This window comes from Notamacropus eugenii, chromosome 3 (assembly GCF_028372415.1).
Source record: "Notamacropus eugenii isolate mMacEug1 chromosome 3, mMacEug1.pri_v2, whole genome shotgun sequence".
Classification (NCBI taxonomy): Eukaryota; Metazoa; Chordata; class Mammalia; order Diprotodontia; family Macropodidae; genus Notamacropus; species Notamacropus eugenii.
In genome coordinates, this window is record NC_092874.1 from 352,866,467 (window position 1) to 352,886,035 (window position 19,569).

At 42.2% G+C, this 19,569-nt stretch overlaps 1 protein-coding gene across 2 annotated transcripts in view; it reads left to right on the plus strand.

Moving 5' to 3' along the window:
- The first annotated feature begins 1,521 nt into the window (after window positions 1-1,521).
- FBXL17 (F-box and leucine rich repeat protein 17) overlaps window positions 1,522-19,569 on the plus strand; it is a 493,494-nt gene continuing 475,446 nt past the window's right edge. Inside the window, exons 1-3 of one of the 2 annotated variants that reach the window (XM_072597278.1) lie at window positions 1,522-2,570; window positions 9,019-9,141; window positions 11,560-11,817. In XM_072597278.1, the coding sequence (XP_072453379.1) occupies window positions 1,653-2,570; window positions 9,019-9,141; window positions 11,560-11,817 (1,299 nt within the window). In that variant the 5' untranslated portion in view covers window positions 1,522-1,652. The remainder of the gene's footprint in view (window positions 2,571-9,018; window positions 9,142-11,559; window positions 11,818-19,569) is intronic. The other variant, XM_072597277.1, reaches the window with a different exon arrangement.

A 19,569-nucleotide genomic window follows, 5' to 3' on the forward strand; every position in this document is an offset into this window, starting at 1 on the left:
ACATTAATTCACAAAGAGGTCATTTGGCAAATATTTTTGAATCGCATACTGGTAGACATATTTATAGAACAATTTCTGAAACATACAAATGATATTTTAGAATCATAGATCTAGTACTATAAAGGTCCACTTATTCGACCCTTCTAATTTCATAGAGGAGGAAACTGAGTCCTAGAGAAGTTAAATGACTTCCTCAAAGGGGTTACAGAGGTGAGGTTTGATTCCTTTTGTAAAGGAAGGAGATACAAAAATGGATCTGTGATCTCTTCCACGTGGGTCTTGCCTTCAATGATGCAAACTGTAATCCAACCAGGCCTGCCAATCCGTGCTTCCATAAACGTAAGCCAAGGGACCTTCTTATCTGTCTTGACCTCCCGAGGGTATCAGTGGGGCACACGGACCATTCATTGGTGAAGTCTGCTGGCACAACTCACAAGTAAAACTGCCCAAGTCCCCTTGTCAACAGGAGAAAAGGGATTTGCCATGAAAATCATGTTTCTGCACATTGTGCATGCCCTGTGCTGGAGAGGACTCTGTGAATTTCTTTCAGTAGGAAAAGTGTTCATGAAATCCAGCAGAAAAAAAAATTGGATAACACAACAACCCAGTGAGTTAAGTAAAGCAACTTTTTATGCAAGTTTAAAGACTTGAACTGTTTTTTCAAATAGAAGGGGGTCTAAATAAAGGCATGCTCATGATAAGCAAATTATTTAACGATAAAAATGAGCCAAATGCACTACGAATTTCACTTAGTAAAAATACGTTATTTTAAAGTTTAGCTATATACAGCAGAAAGCTGATTTTCTGAGGGATCTTCATCCAAACAGGAAATACGTTCAGCACCAAGTGATTATCTAAGTTATCTCTATTTTAAGCAGAACAAACACTGGGGAGGTGACTGGCAGCACAGCCTGAGTCCAACCCCACCTCGGCCCGAGGGGCCTCAAAGGGCCTGGCACGGGCGGAGGGCGGGCACCCGGCCCAGTGTGTGCCCCCACACGCCGGAGGGCAGCCGGAAGTCCCGCTCCTACAGCCGGGGGCCGCGGCCCGCTCTCCATGCCAACCGTCCCGCACCGGCTGCCAACCCGAGGTCAAGGTGCCGATAAGGCCCGCAGGGCGGGGCAGCGTCCCTCCATTCGCTCGGTGAAGTCTCCACCCGGGAGATAAGTGCTCCAATCTCGGCCAAATCCCACCGCTCCAGAGGCGGCCGCAGCGGCGGAGCCCCCCAGGCCCGGCCGGGAGCGGCAGCACCCCCCCCCCCCCCCGCGGCGCCGCCCCGCCCCCGCCCCTCCCGGTGCCAGCTTCTCCCTTGGCGTCGGAGCCGCGGGCGCGGGCGCGCGCGCCGGACGCTCTTCGGTTAAAATGGCCGGAGCCGGAGCCCGCCGCTCCTCCCCCCGCCGCTCCTTGCCCCGCGGCCGGGCCGCCCCGCAGGCGGCCTAGCCGGCGCTCTCCACCGCTCCCCGGCCGCGGCATGAGGCCCCGGGCCGGCGCCGGCGCCCGCCGCAGCTGACCCCCGCTCCCGGGCCGGGCCGTGAACGAGCGGCGGTGCGCGTGTGCGCGCGTGCCTCGCCGCCGCGGCCGGCGGGGGGAGGGCGCTCGCCTCTCCCTCTCTTCCCCCCGCTCCGCCCGGCTCCCTCCTCGGGGCCTTCTATATGGGCCACCTCCTGTCGAAGGTGCCGCGTAACCGTCACAGCCGGAGGGGCCCCCGCTGCTGCTGCTGCTGGTGCCGCCGCCGGCGCCAGCGCCGCCTCCTGCGGCCGCCCCGCCTGCCCCCGGCCAAGGCCGCCCCTTCGCCGCCGCCCCGGAGCCGGGACTGTCTGCTCCGCGGGCCCTGCATGCTCTGCTTCATCGTGCACAGCCCCAGCGCGCCCGCCCCCGCCGCGGCCGCCGGCCTAGAGGAGGACCGGGACCGGGCCTACGCCGCCGCCTCGCAGCGCCTGGCGCACCGCAGGGTGGCCGAGGACTGCGCCGCCGCCGCCCGCCGCTTCCTGCTGTCGTCGGCCGCGGCCGCCGGCTCCGCGTCGTCCGCGTCCTGCTGCAAGGAGCTGGGCCTGGCCGCCGCCGCGGCCGCCGCCGCCTGGGAGCAGCAGCAGGGCCGGAGCCTCTTCTTTCCCGGCGTGGGGCCCATCCGCTTCCTGGGGCCGCCGCCGCCTCCCTTCCAGCTCTTCCGGGGGCAGCCGGCGGCCGAGCCCCCCGGCCTGCCCGAGATGGTGTGTAAGCGGAAGGGGGCTGGGGTCCCCGCGTGCACCCCCTGCAAACAGCCCCGCTGCGGCGGCGGGGGCTGCGGGGGGGGCGGAGGCAAAGGCGGAGGGGGCGGTGCGTCGCCTCCCCGGCCCCCCGAGGCGGGCGGCCGCCAGAGCCCCGAGCGGCCCGCGGCCTGCGGCTCTTCGGACTGCGCGGGCGCCGCTTTGCGGAGGGACCCGGGAGCCGGCCCGGCGTCCGCCCCGCCGCGGCCAGAGGGCGGCGACCCGGACTCCCTGGACGCCCCCGACCACTCCAGCGACGGCTGCCGAGAGCCGACCCCCGAGACGGCTGGCATCAATCAGCTGCCGCCCTCCATCCTGCTCAAGGTGGGTCTCGGGGGGGCGGGGAGGAGGGAGACGGGACACCGAGGGCACCCCGCTCCCGGGAGGAGACCCCCTTAGCCCACGTGTGGTCCCGGTGTGGAGGGGAAGGGGTGCCAGAAAAACGACAGCCGAGACAGGATGGTATTACCGGGTTCCCGCTCTGGAAGCTATTGGGGAAAACGACGAGAGAACTCATAAAAAGCTCCAGGAAACGGCTCTTGCCCTCAAGGGGCTGCCATTCCACCCGGGAGCTTGGCCGCAGGTGCCCGGGGCGAGTCTTTGTCGTAGGGAGACTTCGCCGGGAAAACTCTTGGAAAACCAGTGGTGGGAATGTTTAGAGACGGGCCGGGAGGGAGATGAGGGATGAGTCCGTGAGGTTACTGTTGCTAGGCAATGGAAACTTCTGCCTCGTTGGGAGGGACGGCCCACTGGTTACATTTTTGTCATTGCGGGAGGTATTGGCGAGACCCTGGTGACTCGTCTGTCGTCTTCCCCTCCTCAGTCAATTTCAGTCGACCGCAATTTGTGCCTGAAGTTAGGAACCGGAACTGCACACGCTTGTTTTGTAGCTAGTGCAACTGCATGTATGTATTCTATATAATTGCCAATTATTAATTCCAGTGCAGTTTTGGAGGAGTGGCGCTAGCAGTTGGCTGCCTGCAGAAGTCCGGTGAACTAGTGTTTATTAAATGCCTTTTAAGTGCCAAGCATTGTGCTAAATGCTGTGAATACAAAAAAAAAGGCAAAAGCTGTCTCTGCCCTGAAACTTCTAGACAGCTATGTACAAGCAAGTTGTATACAAGATAAAGTGGAGATAATCTCAGAGGGAGGACCCTCAAGGTTGATGACCCAGGAGAGGCTTCTTACTGATGGATTGTAGCTGAGAGTTAAAGGAAGCTGGCGAAGGAGATAAGGAGGGAGAGAATTCCAGGCATGGGGGCAGTCAGTGAAAATTCCGCAGGAAGTTCTGGAGTTGGTGGACTAGGGGAGTCACTTGCTCAGACCTGTGCTTTAGGAAGTTACTTTGGCTGCAGTGGGTGAGATGGAATGGACTTTTACGGGATGAAACTTGAGGCAGAGACCAAGACTATTCCAGTGATCTAGGTAAGAGAGGGTGAAGGCCTGAATTTAGGTGGTGTCTGTGTGAGTAGAGAGGAGTGTTGTCAGGAGAGAAACAGTAAGATTTGACAACTGACTGGACACAAGTGGTGAAGGAAAGTGAAATTGGAAAGATGGTTGTACCTTTGACAGAAAAAGAAATTGTTGAAGTGAAAAGGATTTAGGTAGAAAGATGATGAGTTCACTTTTGTACAGGTATGTAAGTCTCTGTAATATCCAGCCTGAAATGTCCAATGAGCAGTTCAGGGAGGGCCTAGACCTGGATATGTTGATGTGAAATCATTGGAGTTGAGATGACAGTTAAACACACAGGAACTGAGGAGGTTACCAAGGAGAACAGAGTCCAAGATAAAACCTTAGGGAGTGCCCACCATTGGGGGTACAATGTAGTTGATAAATTAGTAAAGGAGCCTCAGGAGTAGCCAGACAGGTAGGAGGTGGACCAGGATCAAGCACTATTGTGAAACATCAGAGAGGCAAATCCAAGAAATTAGGGTGGGTCATCAGCAGTGTTGGCAAGAAGAAGGGTCATCTTTTTGTCAGTCTTGAGGAAAGAAAAAGGGAGTCATGGTGATGTCAAGGAGTTTTCAGACAAAAAAGAGGGGGAGAATGGGTTCATGTAACAATCCTATTTTCTCATTAAAGTCAAAGACTAACAGAGAAGTTGGGAAGGAGTAGGTGTAGAAGGATTGAAGAGGGAAGAGATTTGGAATAGCTTTTGTGAGGAATGAGATATGGAATTAATTAGGTAAGAATAGAAGAATTGTCTTGATGCATCTAGAGCCTATTTGAGGTTGGATAACATTTTGAATTTCTAATATATCCTGTCTACAAAGGTGAGAGACAACACCTGCTTAGTTAAGCAGCTGGTGAATGGGAGCAGAAAAGGTGACACTGGAAATAATCCTGGTCTGAGGTTTGTCAGAAGATGAGCAGGGAAGGGGGCTGAGCAGCTCTAGAGCAGAGCCCAGTGCATAGTTGAAATAGTTAATTTAATGACCCTTGTGTCTTCACTGGAAAGAGAGGAAAGTGAAATCAGATCAGGGTTAATGTCCTGGAGCAGTACCCAGAGTTGGAGGAATTGGAGGTACCGGTGAAGATGAAGGCTAGGGGAGAGATGGAACCGTCTGTGGTGAGCTAGAGGAGAGGGAAGAGTTTTGGTTGAGGAGTGAAACCCATGTGGTTCATGGTGAACTCCAAGTGTTATCCATATGGGCAGCTGATGTGGAGTCAAGGAATAGGCTGAAGGATTTAGGGAACTGGGAGATTAAGAAGTTTGAGGGAATGCCAGTGTGAAAGTTGGATTCCTGGTAGAAGCAAAAGAGCTGGGGAGGAGAGAGCAGTGAATGAGCCAGGTGTTTGAACTCTGAAAAAGAAAAAAAATGACCTTGGTGTTGGGAAAGCAACGTTCACCACAGTTGGGAATTTTGTATTCTTTACTGAGTGACCTCAAAGGAGGGGAGAGGTTGTGGAGATGTTGGAAATGTCACTGAGGAGCAGAGTGTTCTGACTCTCCCTCCAGGGCATGTTTGTATGAGAGAATGGCTAGGGTTTCAATGTCATCCTTGTGAAGCCAGTGTGAGAGAAAGAGGTCCATGATGAAGGGAATTTTGTTCACTATCAAATGGGAATTCCAGAGGGCTGAGTAAAAGAAGGTGGCTAGGGTTGGTGTATAACATGAGTGGGATGGGGTTGAGGAGAATAGGGATGGGAGAACAGGAGGCGAATTAATGATCGATTGCCTCCACGTGGCCAGCGATTGATTAATAATAACATGGATAGGGAGAAAAATAGAATGTGGGAGACAGCCATAGTAGTGTGTGGCAGATGAATAGTAAAGCTATGTTAGTCTATTTTGGTGGAGGAGTTTCCACATTTGTAGCAGGAATGAAATCAGATTCAGAGCAAAAGAAAAAATTTGGCATGGAATGTAACGAATGTTAATTTTGTGGTTCTATCTGAATTGAATATTTAAGATACAAAATCATGACTGAACACTTGGCACAAAGAAGTAAATGAAAGTATAATAGATAAAGAGTGGTCTGCTTAATATTTTGAAATCATCAGAAAGTCAGTTACCACAAACATGATAGCAGTAGCAGGACAACCTACATTTTGCAGTTTTGGTTGTAAATGGATTTTAAACAAACCATTTCCTACCTCCCCCACTCCCCCCAATTCAGTGTACTACGATTTATTTGTTTTTATTTTGTTACCAGGGTATAATCTTCATTGTTTTGATTATACCCTTAAAGCCTATTAGTCTGTTTACTGCGATGATTTAAATATTGGCATTTAAAAAATATTAAGCTAGGAATTATTCTTCTGTAGGCTTCTGGAGGTGGCCTCTTTCCCGTTTTGAGGCTGCGTTAGCCCAGCTGAGTTCTTAGACACAGTACAGAGGTTATTTAAGCTCATTTCCTGTCCCTTGGTTGTTCTTTTCACCACTTTACTTAGCAATACTTTCATTATCCTCTTAATAATTTCATTATCTCTATATGCCCTCATCCCCAGAGCCTGGTTTTTTTTTCACACTGGATCCACGTGCCTTTTCTAGCCACCTATTTTTGTCATGCTGTTTATCAGTCTTATTCCAAGAGGCCAAAACTATGTGTGACCTAGAGGTTGGCTTGTTTATTCTCTAGGAAAATCCTGCCTCTTCAAGGCTGTCTTTTGAGAAGGGTGACAAATTTTAAAATCCTTTTTGGTTTTGCAGGCTGACTTTGGGAACCTAACAGTTATTTATTTGTAAAAAGGTTGGAATTCAATCACTTGACCTGGAAATGAACTTGTAAATTAGGAACTGTTTATATAGATAAAATTCCGTTAAACTGAACTCAAGTTCAAATTCTTGGCTGTATAGAATTTTTATTATTTAAAGAAATAGATGACATAGTTGTGAGAATTGGGAAATTTTATATATATATATATGTATATATGTCTCATATATACTTTTTGCCAAGATGCTTTGATCTAGCCTTTCAAAGCTTAAATACACACATAATTCAAGTAATAACAACAATACGTAATACTACTTTAGGATTTAAAATTTTTCCTTTTTTCTTGTAATTGAACTTGGGACACTGTGGCAGTTGTTAAGGAAAAGGGGAGAGCTTATCATGACGAATATTTAAATTTTTCATTTTAAATTTGTATGCTTAATAATATAGAGCTATGATAGACAGCAAGTAAAAGATCAATAATTATGTTTCAGTTTTTTTCCCTACTCTTGGATAGATTGCTTATAATATTTGCCCATCTTTCATATGTAAAATAGAAATAATTCATTACAGACATGTGAGAAGGAGGATTCTATAGAAAAGAAATCTCCAAATAAGTATGAAATGACTTTATAGTCTGGATAAATTTGCTCTTCACCCACATGAGTTAATATGGCTTAATTAATACTTGATTGTTTAATAATTTACACTTGGAGGAACTGATATTTCATCAGTGTGGTGACTTTTGCAGAGCACCACCTTTCCTATGCTGCCTTCAAGGGTTGCTGTGGCAACATATCACTTGGGGACCAAACTTCTTTTGATGAGCCTCATTACCTATAGTCTACATGGTCTTTTGACACCAGATAGTCTGTCACTAGGCCTCTACTTGAAACCTTTCCAGTATAGCAAGATATGCTGTCTTCCATTGACATAGTCTTTGAGGATTCAGGTTAACTTCTATTACACGTAAAACACTGGAATAGGACTTCATTGGTTACAGTTACCTCAGATTTTATTTTATTTTTTTACTTCTGAGTTGGCTTTTTTTTTTGTCTCAACCTCATTTATTTCTTTCTAGATTTTCTGGTAGCTATAACACATCTCCCCTTTCTGTTGGCTTGAGTGTTTGACTTTAATCTATCTCTGTTACCCTTACTTCCTCTCGAGGGGCCTATCAGTTCTTTTTGTTGTGGTGGTGGTTGGTTATTCATATATTTCTCTACTTGGGGTAGCTAGGTGGCCAGTACAGAGTCAGGAGGACCTGAGTTCAAATCTCACCTCAGACACTTGACACTCATTAGCTGTGTGACCTTGGGCAAGTCACTTAACCACAATTGCCTCATCCTGAGTCATCTCCAGTCATTCTGATGGATATCTGGTCACTGGATTCAGATGGCTCTGGAGGAGAAGTGAGGCTGGTGACCTGCACAGCCCTCCCTCACTCAAAACAAAGTCAAGTGCAAGTCATGTCATTATTTCTCTGATGGCATGGTGTTCTTTGGCAATGAAGGACGAATGCACATTTCTCTACTTACTTGTTTTAGTAGGTAGACCTAGCATCCAGGAAGATTTGTATTAAAATTTTGCTTGTGACATTTGCTAGTGGCATAATTCTGAATAAATCACTTACCTTCCCTCAGTTTCCTCATACACTTCACAAAGTGAGGGTCAAGTGAGATGTATGTAAAGAGCTTAGGAAACCTTCAAGCTCTGTAGAAATGCCACCTGGGATAGTTACTGTTCTTGTTTCCTTTGGTCTGATTTTTTTATTAGAGCCTTTCAGATTGAAATTGTCTTAGGGCAGGTTGCTGTCTCTTGCATTTAATGTTGTTTGGGTGTTTTGTTTTGTTTTGTTTTTTTTGGATTGTCATAAAGGCAGATAAAAGGACTTCTTGTTATTGAATGTTTTAAGTATAAAGATGTAAACTCATCATCTTCAGGCTCATTGAAAGCAATTCCAGTATCAGACAGGAGAATGATGGTGATGATGTATATGCTTCATCATGTTTCCACATGATTTTGATTTCTTCCTCTAGGATGTCTTACCATGCTTTGGAAGGCTTGCAGCAGACTTAGTGTAATATTCCAGGTATTACCATTCATTTCACTTGCATTACTTCTGCTTATCTCTGTAATCACTGTGACTCTCAAAATCCTGTCAGTTTTGAATCTCCCGTGGCTCCCAATATTGCCTCTTTCTCAGAGGGAGTGAAATGAAGCACTGGGGGTAGTTGTCAGATACTTGAGAAGTGGACAAACTGCTTTTCAAGAACTACATTGCCCAACATCTGAAAGTTATGTTTTAAAGCCAATGATGAGTTTGTCATATTTAAATAATCAGACTTGTTTTGTACACTTTGTAGCTTATGTAGTTACTTAATAAATCAGTAACCCAGGAATGGAGGAAACCAGTTTCTCAACATCATATAACCGAGTCTGGAGGCAGCAGAAAGAGAAATGGGGAAATTGTAATTCCATGAGCTAGTCATCCTCATCAATAGCAATGTCCCTTTGACCAGAGAAACCAACAATAAAAGAAATCACTGTTGCATTTACAGCTAAAAAAGTATTTCCCTGTTTATTTCTGTTTTTGCCTTTTTCCTTCACAGATATTTTCTAATTTGTCCCTGGATGAACGTTGCCTTTCTGCATCCTTAGTTTGCAAATATTGGCGTGACCTCTGTTTAGACTTTCAGTTTTGGAAGCAGTTGGACCTTAGTAATCGTCAACAGGTATGATGTATAATTCTGAGAATTATGTGCTTTCAGAACATTCAGAAATCTCATGTGTTGTGTTTCCCATACTTTTGGGTTAAACACAACCCATTTTCACTATATAAGTAATGCCATTTTTTTGGTCTGTAAATATATTTAAAGGTAATAATAGGTAGCATTTACATAGTGATCTAAGGTTGGTATATATATGTATGTGTATACATGTGTATATATACACGTGTGTGTGTGTGTGTGTGTGTGTGTGTGTGTGTGTGTGTGTATATACTTTACAAATATTTTCTTACTTAATTCTCACAACAGTCCTGGGAGGTAAATACTCTTATTAACCCCAGAGGAGGAACTTGGGGTGTCTGGAGATAAGTGACTTATCGAAAGATCACATAGATAGTATCTGAGGCAAGATGTAAAGTTAGGTCTTCCTGACTTCATGTCTGGCTCTCCATCCACTGTGCCATATACAGTATGGTCTTGAGAGGAAGTTAGGGAATTTGGGAAGTTATTTTAATTATCTTTGGTACTTTTGGAAATTTATTCATTGATAAGTTGTAATTCAGTTTCCATACACAGTGGCCTTATACAGCATGGTTGGATCAGTTCATAGCTCCAGCATTAGTACATTTTCATCTTTTGTTATCTTTGCTGTGCATTACCTTTGTATAAGGGGCAGCTAGGTGGTGCAGTGGATAAAGCACCAGTGCAGGAGTCAGGAGGACCTGAGTTCAAATGTCACCTCAGACACTTGACACTCACTAGCTGTGTGACCTTGGGCAAGTCACTTAACTCATCCTGAGTCATCTCCAGTCATCCTGATGGATATCTGGTCACTGGATTCATGTGACTCTGGAGGAGAAGTGAGGCTGGTTTCCAGCATAGACCTCCCTCACTCAAAAACAAAGTCAAGTGCAAGTCATGTCATCATTTCTTTGGTCTTCTTTGGCAACAAAGGATGAACACACACACCTCTGCATACCACAGTTTGTTGTTCAGCTAGCCATCTCCCATTGGAGTAGCTCATATTTTGTTTCCAGCTTTTTATTTTCATGAGACCGCTACGAGTATTTTTGCATGTCAGCCTTTTCTTATTGTTACCTTCCTTGGGGGGGGGGGGGGAGTAGTTCTAGGAGGGGAATCTCTGGATCAAATTAGGAATAATTTAGTAATTTTTATTGTATGGTCCAAATAGTTCTCAAAACCAATTTCATAGCTCTGAGAGTAGTGAATTAGGATTTCTCTTTTTCCACTCAGTCCCTCCAACAATAAAATTTTCTTTTTCCTTTATTTTTGCCTTGTGCAAATTTGATGGTTGTAAGGTGATACATCAGGGTTGTTTTGCTTTTCTTCTGTTAACATTTTGACCTTTTTTGGGTTATTGATATCTTACATCCTTCTTTTGAAATTATGCATATTCTTAGACCATTTGTCAAGAAAGAATATACTTCTTATGTATTCATTTGATGGTGTCATAAGTGAAATTGAACAGAAAGGTAGGCTAAGGCAAGATAACATTTTATTCATAGTGTGTGAAACCTGAGAATAAGATGGATCAGTGGCTGCCTCAGTTTTTAGCCAAAGGCTCTGAGCAAAAGATAGTTTCCTTTTTATAGGTCTTGGGAGAACAGAACAGAAGAAAGAGTAGAACAGGGTGAGTGATGTCATGGGGCTGAGGGCAGCATGACTGGCTACATCTTTGAGGCATTGAGAACAATGAGGTTATTGAAAGTTGAAAATGAGGGGCTGGCAGCAGCCTCCTCCTTCCCTCCTGTGACTGAGCAAAGTGCCAAAGATAATGGCCCAGGTGTCTTTGGAGGATGGTTTGATGGTGTAATGATAGACGACCTGATGCCCCAAGGGTAGCAGAATTCATTGAGTCAAGAAAAGAACAGTGATTAGCAAGGGAACTGGATGTCTAAAGTTAGCACATTATAGGCTAGCTGAATTCTGAACTAAGAACTGCCTTAAGCAGTTACAGAACAAAAATCAATTTCTTGTAAATAAGATCGATTAAAAATGAGAAAGAATCAATTTTAATCTTCTTAGTAGAGTAGATTCTCAATTTTTACTGATCATCTACATGCACACATCTCTCCACTCCTGCCCAGTAGAATGGCAGTGTTAGAGTGGAAAGGAACCTTCTGGGCCATCTAGTTTAACTTTCTTGTTTGACTGTTTAAGAAATTTAGGCCTCGAGAGCTTAAGTGACTAGCCAAAAAGTCAAGTACCAAAAGGAAGAGCCAGGGTTTGAACCTAGGTACTCTGACCCCGAATCCAGCACTTTTTACTCCCTTGCACTTTTTTTCCCCTTGGTTGCTAGATCATCTATTGAAATAGAGAGAAAGGAGGAAGATAACAAAAAAATTGACAATAATAAGTCCACGTTGACAGAAATTAAAATTTTAATTTTTTTTTGTTTTGCAGGTCACTGATGAACTATTGGAAAAAATTGCATCAAGGAGTCAAAATATAACTGAAATCAACATTTCTGATTGTCGAAGTATGTCTGATACTGGAGTGTGTGTTCTAGCATTTAAGTGTCCTGGACTACTTAGGTATACAGCCTACAGGTGCAAACAGCTTTCTGACACCTCTATCGTTGCAGTTGCCTCTCATTGTCCTTTACTTCAGAAAGTACACGTAGGCAACCAGGACAAATTAACTGATGAAGGACTCAAGCAGGTAATCATTCTCTTTGATAAAATGAAGTTAGTGATATTAACTCAAAAATATTTTTTTACAGCAGTAATTTGAAAATAATACATTGGAGGGTAGAAGAATGAAATTTCTTATTGTGGCCAAACATTAAAATGTAGACTCTTCCATATTTATCCATAGATATTTGTTTTTTACTGGTTAGATCAGTTCATCTAATTTTTATGCAAGTTTTTGCTTTGTTTGGTGTCGCAGCTCTTATTTTCAATGCTTACTAGTCATCTTGCAAACAAATGTTGGTTGAAAGGGAGCCTGGATAAGGGTATGACTGTTATTTTTCCATTCATATAGGCGACCAGACTTTTCACTTTAATATATTCCTGGAAACTGTTATGATGCAGATTGTCACGCCGATCATATTTACCCATAAGCAACACTTTTATTTGAAGATTGCTTTTGTTTTTTTTTGTCCAAGGTCTAATGTCATGAAAGCAGAAGTACAAATGGCGTATGTTTGTGTAACAATTTCATTTGGTTCTACTACTATCAGAAAGGCATAATAATAATATTTTAAGGTTTCTCAATCTGTGTATAGCATCTTGTTTGTACATTAATTATGTTTGTAACATTATATAACTATATATTATATGTAAATAAATCTATATAAATATATAAATAATGTTTGTAACATTAATTATGCCATTATATTATAAATTGTTCATATAGAACATAAACATAGAACATTACTTTGTCATAAATTTGACATAAAGTACTAACTGTAACAAATATTTAAGATTTAACAATTTGTTTGCTGCCTTAGAATTGGGAAGGGTTTGTGAAGGATAATTTGAGTATCTCAGGTCTCTTCAGATTTAATACAGGGAAGTTTGAAATATTCTTGGGGGAAAAGGCTTATCTTTTATATGTACATCTGTCATTTCTGTCACCCTTTCATACTGACTAAACCTTCTTTTGTGATAAAGAGAAACAAGCAAAAAATATATAATATTGTCACTTTGAGCATGTATATAAAATTCTCTTCTGGAGGTCTCCTCCCTTTCCCTAATGTGAGGGAAGAGGCATGTGTCATTTTCTCTTCTCTGGGACCCTGATTCATTTTTTCCATTACTTAGATCTCAGCTTCCATTTGGTAATCTTTTCATGTATTATTGTGGTCACTGTGTTTTAGGTTCTGCTTTTTTCTCTTCGTATCAATTCGGGTTTCTTAAAATATCTGAATTCTTTGTATTATCTTCACAATAATATTTCTTTATATTCATATAACATAGTCTTTTCAGCCATTCCCCAGTTATTGACTACCCACTTTGTTTCTAGTTCCTTTCCACTATAAAAAGTGCTGCTGTAAGTAAATATTTTTGTGTATTCGGAAATTTTCTGCCTTTGACTTCTTTAGGTTTTGCCTGGTATCTGAATTACTGGGTCAAAGGAAGTAGACATTTTAATCACTTTTCTTGCCTAATTCCCAATAGAAATCCACAGTGGTTGAACTCCTTTACAACTCTCCCCTAAGTGTTTGTGTCTCTGTTTCTTCCACAACCCTTTCAGTAGAGACTGTTCCATAATCTCTACAATTTACAGGGAAGTGAGGTGAAAACTCTGTTTTAATTGGTATTTCTTTGACCAGTAGTGATTTGGAGCATGTTTTCATATAGTTGTTCGTAGAAAATTTGTTCTCTTATCCTTTTACCACTTTTAAGGGAATGAATTCTTCTTGTATGAATTTCTTCTCTCAGTAAATGACCTTGTGGCAAGAAGGGAGGCTTAGAATCATTCTTCTGGCCTTAGGGCTTCATTTTTTCTTGCCTCTGGATTGTGGGCTTGTGTCCCAGGGAGAAGCATTTTATAAAATACTATGATTGGCATGGCGTGATGAGAGTAGAGCTTTGGGAAGCCTTGTCAGGGAGAAGGCCTGTGATTTCATTAGTGGAGAGTGATCTTAGGGAGGAGCTTCCAGTGTAGATGGAGAAGTTTTATAGAAGTGCCAGGGATACTGAGAGGTTAAGTACTTGCCCAGGGTCACACAGCCAGGATGTGTCAGAGCAAGAGTGGAACCCTGTTCAGCTTGACTTTCTGAGACCAGTTCTTTCTCTTTTTAAAAATTTAACATTTTGCTTTTGGTTGTTCTGAACTTGACTTATATTGATGCACTAATATGCCTGTCTTTTCATAATCCCTACAAGAATTGTCATTTCCCTTTTTTTATCATCTTTGCTGATTTGATGGGTATGAAGTGAAACCTCTTGAAACCTGATCTCTACCAATCATACTTGACAAGTTAGGTGGCACAAATTTAATATAAACTATCAGTTTTTAAACTCTTAGTGATGGTCCTGAAAAATTTGATTTCCCCAGAGGTCCATAGATTTATGTTATTCAAATTGACCTAATTGCTTCGGAGTTTCGTTCTTTGTGACTTGGGCAGTGTGATTTAGGTAGACTATAGATGTGACCAATCAGTAGAAATGTTACCCTAACCCTAATCCCCCCACCCCTTACTCCATAGGAACTTTCTTCTCTTGAATTTGAATTGAATTTCAATTACCCTTGAATTTCATTTTGATGAACATTGTACAGTGCAATCTTTGTAGCCCTTATTTTTTAATTTGGAGGAAATGAGATTATAAAGTTTGTTACAAAATGGAATATTTTAAAATAATGTGTAATGTTTCTTTCGTGTAAAGAGCAGAAGTCATGTTACATAGTCTGACCAGAAAACTGATTTTCTTAACTAGTTGTAGCAGATGCAGTTTTTGTATATTTTTCCATATGGACTGTACATTTGTTAATGACCTGAAGCAATTACCAAAAGTCTTTCAGATTTGCAGCTCTAATGAGGTGTAATCACTGAAATTCCATGTCAGATGGTTTTGGAAGTTTAGTGGAGAAGTATATGTGAATAATTGTTTCAAATTTCTTCACAAATTAAAACTTGGAACAATGGTAACGTGTTCAGTTATGTGGAACACTGATTTTAACTTTTTAAATTAGCTTTAACTGTAGCCAGTTTTACCTGATAACTCTATTACCTAAAAGTATTTTCCATGTTCCACAGTATAATTGCTTGTGACATTGACATGGCACTTTAAAATCCACAAGTGCCTTGTAACTTGATGCAGATTAAATTATATTCCCTATAGTATAGTTTGTGTTAAATGTTTGAGAAGGAAGCTCCCAGTGAGAAAAGTCTTCAACCAATGCAGATTGGCACCTTCTCTGAAACTTGTAGTCTAAGGAAATTCCTTGGGGCACTGAGAGGTTAAATAGTTGGGACTTGACTCCAGGTCTTCCTGATTCCCAAGTCTAGCTCTCCTCAAGAGGCTGCACTGCCTCTTGAAGTATATTTGATTTTATTCTAATTCTCAGATACTATTTTGCAACCATAGTATTTAATAAGAAGGCAGTCCCATTCCACTACCATTCTTGTTTACAAAGTTTATCATATTTCTAGCCAGTAACTTGCAACGTAGGCACATGACAGCATAATCTATCACACGTTAACATTTAGTATAGAACAAATCTGTCTTGTTTTTTTCCCAAAGGACTTCATTGCTAGACTTCCTTCTTCCTATCACCTACGATGTGGGTCCTTATGAGGCTTAGGGATGGCATCTCCTACAGTGTCACATATTTAACGTGATTTATTCAGTTTACCAGGCAACTGCTCATTACTCATTCCTTTGCAGGTAGCAAGAAGCAGGAAGTCAGAGCACTTGGGTATTTGAGAAAATAACTGTAGGAAAAGTTCAAGAACAGTGACCACCTTCCTCTTAAATAAGAAGCAGTTTGGAATCCGAGATGGAAATACAATAAGAACCAAAGTATTTGTTGCCATATCAGATTGCACATGTTCAATTAAGTTCATTTTGTAGTCTTGACAAATAACTGTTTTATGTACCTGACCATAGTGCTTATTTTTTAAAATTTACTTAATTACCAAGGTTAAGAATGGAAATGTAATAATAAGTCTTTTGTATAATGTGTTACAGTTTTACAAAATACTTATATTTCAGCCACCCTGTTACCATTGCAAGTATTGTTATTCTCATAAATTTGAGGAAATTGAAGGTGGGAGCAGGGGGTTCATAGAATTTACAGCTGACGGGGGCCTTAGAGATTATTTTCATTTTATAACTGAGGAAAGAAAATCCCAGTGGGATTGTGGCTTACTATGCCGTTATTTAAGGCATTTTAAATACAGTGGAATCAGGAAAGGCTGGGTTTGAATTCTGCCTCCATTGTTTGTTAGTTTAGTTGATTGTGGTTAACTGATTTCATTTCTCTGATTTGTTAAATGGGGTTAACAATACCTTTAGTAATTACCTCCTAGGATTGCTGTAAGGCTTCTTCAGTGGGATAATGTATATGAGATGCTCTGAAAGCTTTAAAATGTTGTGTCAGTGTCAGAGACTGTTGATGGTGATATTATTGTTGCTAATACGAATGTTCACTGAAGGTCACACAAGTTCTAAATATCAAAATGGTGATTTGAACCCAGGCACTTTCTAGCGCTAGTGCCCCAAATCCCTTTCACTTGCTTCTCACGGCACACGAATGTGTAGTGGTTTAGGACTGGAACTCAGATCATCTGGTTCTAAGTCTTGGGATCTTCTCATCATCATACACATTTGGGAAATTTGGGTAAGGCTATGTATATATTATATATTACATATGTATGTATTTTTTTTCTGGGACAAAGGAAAATTATTCTTTCTTTAAGTGAAATTGAGATGAAATAGTAAACTTGTTTTAAAGCTTGTTAATTGAACCTAGATGATTAATGTATCACAAAAACTAATTTTAAACCTTTTTTCTAGTAGATATGTTCTTATTTTAGAGGTTTAAGATATTTCACAGTGATATAAGATACTGTCTATATTTAATCAATAAATATTTATTAAACATTTACTATGTATCAGGCACTGTCCTGGCTCTGGAAATACAAAGTAAAAAATAAAATGGCTCCTGTTCTTAAGGAGTTTAAGTTCTGTGGAGGAAAAGCACATATATATCTAATAACATACACTCACACAGAGTAATCGATAAGATATATCTCTACATGGTAATAGAAAGTATATATAAGATAATTTTGGTGAGGAGGAACTAACATTTTTGGGGAAATTAGTAATGGCCTCATGTAGGAGATGGTGCTTGAGCTAAATTTTAAAGGAAGCTACGGATTATAAAATCATAAAATGATCACGGCAGCTAGATGGCTCAGTTGATACAGCACTAGTCCTGGAATCAGGATGACCCGAGTTCAAATTCAGCCTCAGACACTTACTAGCTGTGTGATCATGAGCAGCAAGTCGCATAACCTCTGCCTTAACACTGGAGAAGGAAATAGCAAACCACTCCGGTGTCTTTGCTGAGGAACCCCATGGACAGTATTGGTGTCCATGGAGTCATGAAGAGTGGGGCACTACTGAATGACTGAAGACAACAGTGTTCATAAAAGGTGAAGGGTAATAAGAGAGCCTTCTAGACATGAGAGAGAGTTTGTGTAAAACTGTGGAGAAAAGAAAACAAGGTTCTGTCCTAGGCTTTCTCTTCTGCATCCTAACTGTCTTTTTTAGCAGCCTCTTTAGTTCCCATTGGTTTAATTCTTATCTCTGTATTTCTCATTTGTAGATTCAGTCCCGCTTTCTCCCTCAAGATTGCCTGAATCACTAAGATCACTAATTGAACATTTCAAAGTAGATATCCTGGAAACATCCTAAACACAGCATGCACAAAACGGATGCCCTTCCCTGTTCTAAATGTCTCTCTCAAAGGAATCATCATCTTGCCAGTGTCTCAGGTTCATAAACTCGGCATTATCCTGGATCTCCTTCACCCCGTGTCAGTTGTTAAATCCTGCTATTTCAACCTTCACAACATCTTTCAAGTCCAACCCTTTCTCACAAATCTATCACCTTAGCTCAGGCCCTTATTAACTCTTGCCTAGATCATTGCAGTGGATTCTTATTGATCTCTACTTCAGGTGCCTTCAGACTCCAGCCTAAAGAGGTCCAGTCTTCTGATGCCAAAATAGCTTTTCTTAAACACATCTGACCTTGTGACTTCCCTATTCAGCCACCATCAGTGACTGCCTTTAACTTCTACAGCCTCAGAGTCTGACCACAAGCCGTTTTTCTTTGGATGGTTTCCTCTGGCACTTTGCAATCTAACCAGCATAGCTTTCTCTCTTATCCCTCACTTATAGTACTCCATTTCTCATCTCTGTGCCTTTACCCTGGTTGTCCCCTGTGCCTGGAATGTGCTGCTTTTGCCTCCTAGAGTTCATCTCATCTTTCAAAATACAGCTTAGGAACTATCTTATGCATGAAGCCTTTCCTGATTCGCCAACTACCAATGGTTTGTATTTGATGTCTGTATTGTGTATATTTACTTTATGCTTATGCTGTTTCTTTGTATCTTTGCTGTCTTCTATTATGATAGATATTATTTAATTCTTTGTGCTTGTATCTGCAATGCCCCTCATAGTGCCTGGTCTGGCACTTGGAAGTGTTCAAGAAATGTGAGATCAAGAGATGAAATATTGCATATGAAAAGTAGGAAGAAGGCCAATATGGCTGGAAGGGTAGGTTAGGCTGTGATGAGCTTTAAATGCCAGCCAGGAGAATTTGTATTTGATCCTAGAGGCAAGAGGGAACTACGAGAGTTTGAGGAGGGGGATGGTGTGGTTAGATGTGTACTTTAGGGTTATCCCTTTGACAGCTGTGTGAATGATGAATTAGAGAGAGAAGAGACTTGTGAAAGTGAGACCCATTAGTCTATTGCAAAATAGTCCAGTTAAGAGGTGATGAAGTCCTGATGAATTAGTTTTTTTTCTGTGAGTACAGAGAAGAGGCATATCTGAGAGATGGTAAAGGAAGTAGAAATAAGATCTGACAATTGATTGTATATGTAGGATGATAGGGAGTATGAAATATTGATGGTAAGTCAGAGGTTGTGAACCTTGGTGACTTGGTGCTCTCAAGAGAAATAGTAATGTTTGGAGAAGGCATGGGTTTTAATTAAGTTCAGTTTGGAATATGTTGCATGTAAGATTCCTGTGGGAACCAGTTCACAATATCCATTGGGCAGTTTATGATGAAACTGGAGCCCAGTAGAGAAACTAGGGTTGGAAATAATATACTTTGAGGTCATCAAGAGAGTACAGAGAGAGGAGAGTATTCAGGACAGAGCCTTGGGGAACAGCCATAGTTTTGGGGGATATATGGAGGATAATCTGTAAAAGGAAATTGACAATGAGCGGTGAGTCAAGTAGGATGAGAACAGTCTTATCAGATCCCAGAGTGGAGAACATTCAGAAGACTGATTGGTTGGTTGGTTGTTGTCTTTCATTCTTGAAGAGGACTGAAGTGATGTCACTATGTTGGGGTCAAGGTACAGCATGTCTGACTGTGGCTGATCAGACCAGCTCTACCACAGGTGGGGCACAAATGGTGCACATGAATATTTGGAGTGGAGATGTCTACATTTGCGCATCTCACATTTCTTTTTAGCTACTGCAATTCTTTGCTTATACAGCACAGTGCCTTCTTCGATGTGGGCATATCATGCTGGGTGGTGCAGCGTCTCCCTTGTCTCCTGGCAGCGTCCTTATAATGCTTCTTCTCACCTCTACGTGAGCACTCGCCTTGTGTGAGTTCTCTGTGGAAGTCTTTTAGGCAGATGTGGCTGGCCCATCAGAGTTGCTCTCTTTGCAGCAGAGTTTGAGTGCTTGGTAGTTCAGTTTTCTCAATGGAGGTTATT